At 67.5% G+C, this 4228-nt stretch overlaps 1 protein-coding gene across 1 annotated transcript; it reads left to right on the top strand.

The window, feature by feature from the left end:
- Window positions 1-6: 6 nt before the first annotated feature.
- Window positions 7-3914, top strand: FLAD1 (flavin adenine dinucleotide synthetase 1). The gene is made up of 8 exons (XM_014961254.1): window positions 7-95; window positions 190-949; window positions 1422-1569; window positions 1773-1871; window positions 1962-2151; window positions 2549-2622; window positions 2704-3466; window positions 3819-3914. The coding sequence occupies exons 1-7, from the start codon at window positions 15-17 to the stop codon at window positions 2837-2839; spliced, it is 1488 nt and encodes a 495-aa protein (XP_014816740.1). The 5' UTR covers window positions 7-14; the 3' UTR covers window positions 2840-3466; window positions 3819-3914.
- Window positions 3915-4228: the final 314 nt, after the last annotated feature.

Genomic DNA, 4228 nt, shown 5'->3' with positions numbered 1-4228 from the left:
CCGCCTCCTGCCCCATGGCGGCCTCGGGGCCCGCGGCGGCCCGGGGCTCCCCCGCCACCGCCGGTATCATCGTCATCGGCGACGAGATCCTCAAGGTGCGGCCGGGGGCGGGGCGGGCGGGCCGGGGCCTGCCGCGGGGGCCGGGGCCTGGCGGGCTTGTGGCCCTGACGGGTGTCTCCGTGTCCCCAGGGCCACACGCAGGACACCAACTCCTTCTTCATGTGCCGGCGGCTGCGGGCCCTGGGCGTGAGGGTGGCCCGGATCTCGGTGGTGCCTGACGAGGTGGAGGCCATCGCCAGCGAGGTGGCCGCCTTCGCTGCCCGCTTCACCTACGTGCTGACCTCGGGGGGCATCGGCCCCACGCACGACGATGTCACCTTCGAGGCGGTGGCCAGGGCCTTCGGGGAGAAGGTGGCCCCCCACCCCGAGCTGGTGGCCCTGGTGCACAAGTTCTTCGGCAAGACGGAGGCGCAGTGCCCCGAGATGAAGCTGGCTCGGGTCCCCGAGTCCTCCTGCCTTAACTACGGCACCGACGGGCGCACGGGGGGCGCCTTCAAGTACCCGCTGGTCAGCGTGCGCAACGTCTACATCTTCCCCGGCATCCCGGCGCTGATGGAGCGCGCCCTGGACGGCCTCACCCACCTCTTCCGCAGTGAGCAGACCCGCTTCCACTCCCGCACCATCTATGTGGCGGCTGACGAGATCCTCATCGCGCCTGCACTCGACCAGGCCCATGCTACCTTCCAGGGCCGTGTCGGTTTGGGGTCCTACCCAGACTGGGCCAGCAACTACTACCGTGTGAAGCTGACGCTGGACTCGGAGTCAGAGCAGGACCTAGAGGAAGCGTATCGCTTCTTGATGGAGAAGCTGCCGCCGGGTGTTGTCGTGCCTTTGGTGACAGACTGCGTCTCGCCCGCGGCCACAGAGGTTTATGGCCTGGCTGAGTCAGGTACAGGGAAGCGCTGCTGCGGCCCAGCTCAGTGTTTCCACGCTGCTCCTGCCCAGACCCTGCAGCTTAGCAGGGCTGGGGCAGTGGGAAGACCAGCCTGGGAGCAGAGCTTGCCTGTTCTGGTGTGCTGGGGGGGCTTGAGGGGTGCTGAGGCTTTGCTGGTGCTGCAGCTGCAGTGGGCTTTAGTCCAACACAGGTGGGAGCGGGACCCGTAATCCCAGTTGGGGCTGGCCGGTGCCAGTCTTAGGGAGCACAGCACGTGTTAGGGGGAGCGGTGCTGCGGTTCTCCCATGAAGGTAGGATCCCTGTCTCATCCGTGGCACAGAACTCTGGGTTGTGCAAGCTCTTGCTTGGCTCCAGGCCACCGTGCGTCTGGAGACAAATCGTGCCTGGAAGGCGAGGTGCCACAGGCCCTGGGGCAGCGTCGAGGCAGTGTGGCCCCGGGCAGGCACCGACCATCCCCTCCCGGCAGGCTCAGCCCTGGGGCAGAAGGTGGCAGCAGCACTGCGGACCATCGAGGAGGCTTTGGACCGGTACAGCCTGGCCCAGCTCTGCGTGGGCTTCAACGGGGGCAAGGACTGCACGGCCCTGCTGCACCTCGTCCACGCCGCCGTGGAGAGGTACCCAGCCATGGGGTTCCACTAGCCCAGCCCTGGGGCAGGGGCGAGGGGTCCTGCAGGCCCTGGCCGAGGCTCCGGGGCTCTTCCCTGCCCCGCTCAAGGGGAAGGAGTGGATTCCTGGGCCCCAGGTCGTGGGGAGTCGGGGGCTGCTCTGCCTCCGGTCACTGTCTGCTGGAGCCCAGCTGCGCCGGGTCTCTCCCCAGGCGGTACCCGGCGAGGCAGGAGAAGCTGCAGGTGCTCTACATCCGCATCGTGTCCCCCTTCCCCGAAATGGAGCAGTTCATCCAGGCAACTGTTCGGAGGTATGGGGCGGAGAGGGGTGGGCTGCTGGACAGGGGAGGGAGCAGCGTCTCCCGCAGCCCGGCAGGCAGCTGCCCGTCCTGTCTGCACAGGTACAAGATCCAGCTCTGCACGGTGGAAGGCTCCATCCGGGAGGCCCTGGCCCACCTGAAGGAGCAGCAGCCGCAGCTGGAGGCTGTCCTGATGGGGACGCGGCGGACGGACCCCTACTCCCGCACCCTGACCCCCATGTGCATGACGGACCCCGACTGGCCCCCGTACATGCGGGTGAACCCCTTGCTGGTACGTGGCCTCCGCCTGGTCCAGGGATAAGGCTCATCCTGGTGGGGGGAGCAAGCCTGGTGGCTTAACATGACGGGGCTGGAAGCCAGCACTACTCCATCCCCACCCCAGAGGGCTTGCCTTTCTAAATTTCCCTCTCCCCAGAGCATCTCCAGCCCTGGTGCATGGGCTGTGGGTGCCCCTTGCTGCGGCCAGGCTGCCTGGTGCTGTTGGGCAGGGCTCGTTCCTGCCCTCCTGGGGGGCTTTTGCTGGGTTTGGAGAGGGACAGGGTGCTTGGGGTCCCTGGGGACCTTCTGGCTCTGCCGTGTGCTCTGGAGCTGGGGGTGGCTGACTCCCCTGGGGGTGAGGGGACAGCCTGCCTGCTTCCATGACAATCCCTGCCCAATTCCACCTGCAGGACTGGACCTACCGGGACATCTGGGAGTTTCTGCGCAAGCTCTATGTCCCCTATTGTGTCCTCTATGACAAGGGGTGAGTGTCCGGGGCTGCCCTCCCTGCTCGGTGCAGTTGATGCCCTGGGTGCAGCCTTGCAGCCGCCTTCTCCCTCCGCAGCTACACCTCCCTGGGGAGCATGGCCAACACGCAGAAGAACCCGGCGCTGCGCTACACCAACGCCCGGGGCCGGGAGAGCTACCGGCCTGCCTACGAGCTGGAAAACGAGGAAGATGAGCGCACCTCCCGCCAGTGAAGGCCTACGGGGTGCACTTGGGGGGGCTCTGCTGGGACACTGTTCCCCCACGGACATCCCTGGTGCTGCTGGGGGTGACACTGAATAAACCTATTGCCCGACAGCACTGGATAAACCTGCTGTGCTCAGCCTGCGGTCCGCATCGCGCTCGCGCTTGGCCGTGCCAGTCCCTTCGGGCGCTGCAGGGCTCTGGCAGGGGCACGGCGGGGGGTGAGGCCAGCTCTGCCCAAACAAAAGTGTCCCCCGGGCAGTGTCCCCTCCCCGCACCCGCTATTGTGGGAGCCTTTGAAGCGCAGAGAATGGAGCAGGTTCCAGCGTTTGCCGGGGACCCGCGTGTCGCTGCGGCTGCCTCCCGGCGTCAGACCCTGCTGATCCCTCCTGGGCCATGCATCTCCACCGGACTGCGGCGTCCTGGCCGCTGGGCGCTCGGAGGCCGGCGGCACCGCCAGCACCCACCAAGGCCTCCCTGGGGCTGCGCCTGGGCTCCTGGCTGCTGCAGCGGCTGCGGGACTGCGTCTACCTCCTGCTCTGCAGCTGGTGCATCCGGGAGTTGCTGGACTAGGGAACGACCCCCCGGCTACTTCCCCGCAGGACCCCCGGCACCCCCTGCCTGCCCCCGTGCCATGGGTGAGTGCCCTGCCCTTGGCTGCCTGCTCAGCACGGTGCTTGGGGGCTGATGGGGGCCCCACTGTGGTGCTCTTTGGGGGCGATGGGGGCCTGGCCATTTTGCTGCTGGGGGTGACAAGGGCCTGGCTGCGGTGCTTGGGGGGTGACAGAGGGATGGGGGCCCTGTTGTGGTGCTTGGGTGGTGATGGGGGCCCAGCTGTAATGCTCTTGTGGGGTGATGGGGTTGATGGGGGCCGGGCTGTGGTGCTTGGGGGTGTTGGGGGCCTGGGAATGGTGCTCCTGAGAGGTGATGGGGGTGCAGCCGTGGGGCTGGTGAGGTGTCCTCATTCCCTCTGCCTCTCTCCCCACCCAGGACTGCTTGTCACCCTGTGCTGAGGGAGCTGACGGACCCCGCTCCAGCCTGTGCTCCCCCTGATCAGAGACCCCAATAAACCTGCGCAGCGACTGACCGGCTGGGTGTGTTTGGGGAGGGCTCTGGGAGCGTGCCCCCCACTCCATTCCCTGCCCAAAACATCCCACCCTTGCCCTGGGTAGGACCTGGGCACCCGCACGTCGCCTCTGCCTGAGGTCCCCAGGCCCTTTGGGACCGGGGGGGCCGTGGCTCTGCCTGCCCCTCCGCCAGCTTTATCCCTGCCCGTGACTCAGCCCCTTGTTTAAAAAATGTCTCCTCTTGTCCCCGCTCCAGGCCGTTTCCTGCCCCGGCCCCGTGCGCCTGCCCAGCGCCGGCGCTGCCAAGAGCCGTCGGGAAGCGGCCGGAGCAGA

Source organism: Calidris pugnax, unplaced genomic scaffold (genome assembly GCF_001431845.1).
Source record: "Calidris pugnax isolate Ruff unplaced genomic scaffold, ASM143184v1 scaffold371, whole genome shotgun sequence".
NCBI classification, from domain to species: Eukaryota; Metazoa; Chordata; class Aves; order Charadriiformes; family Scolopacidae; genus Calidris; species Calidris pugnax.
Note: the sequence above shows the minus strand (reverse complement) of the source record. Positions and strands in the feature narration are given on the sequence as shown.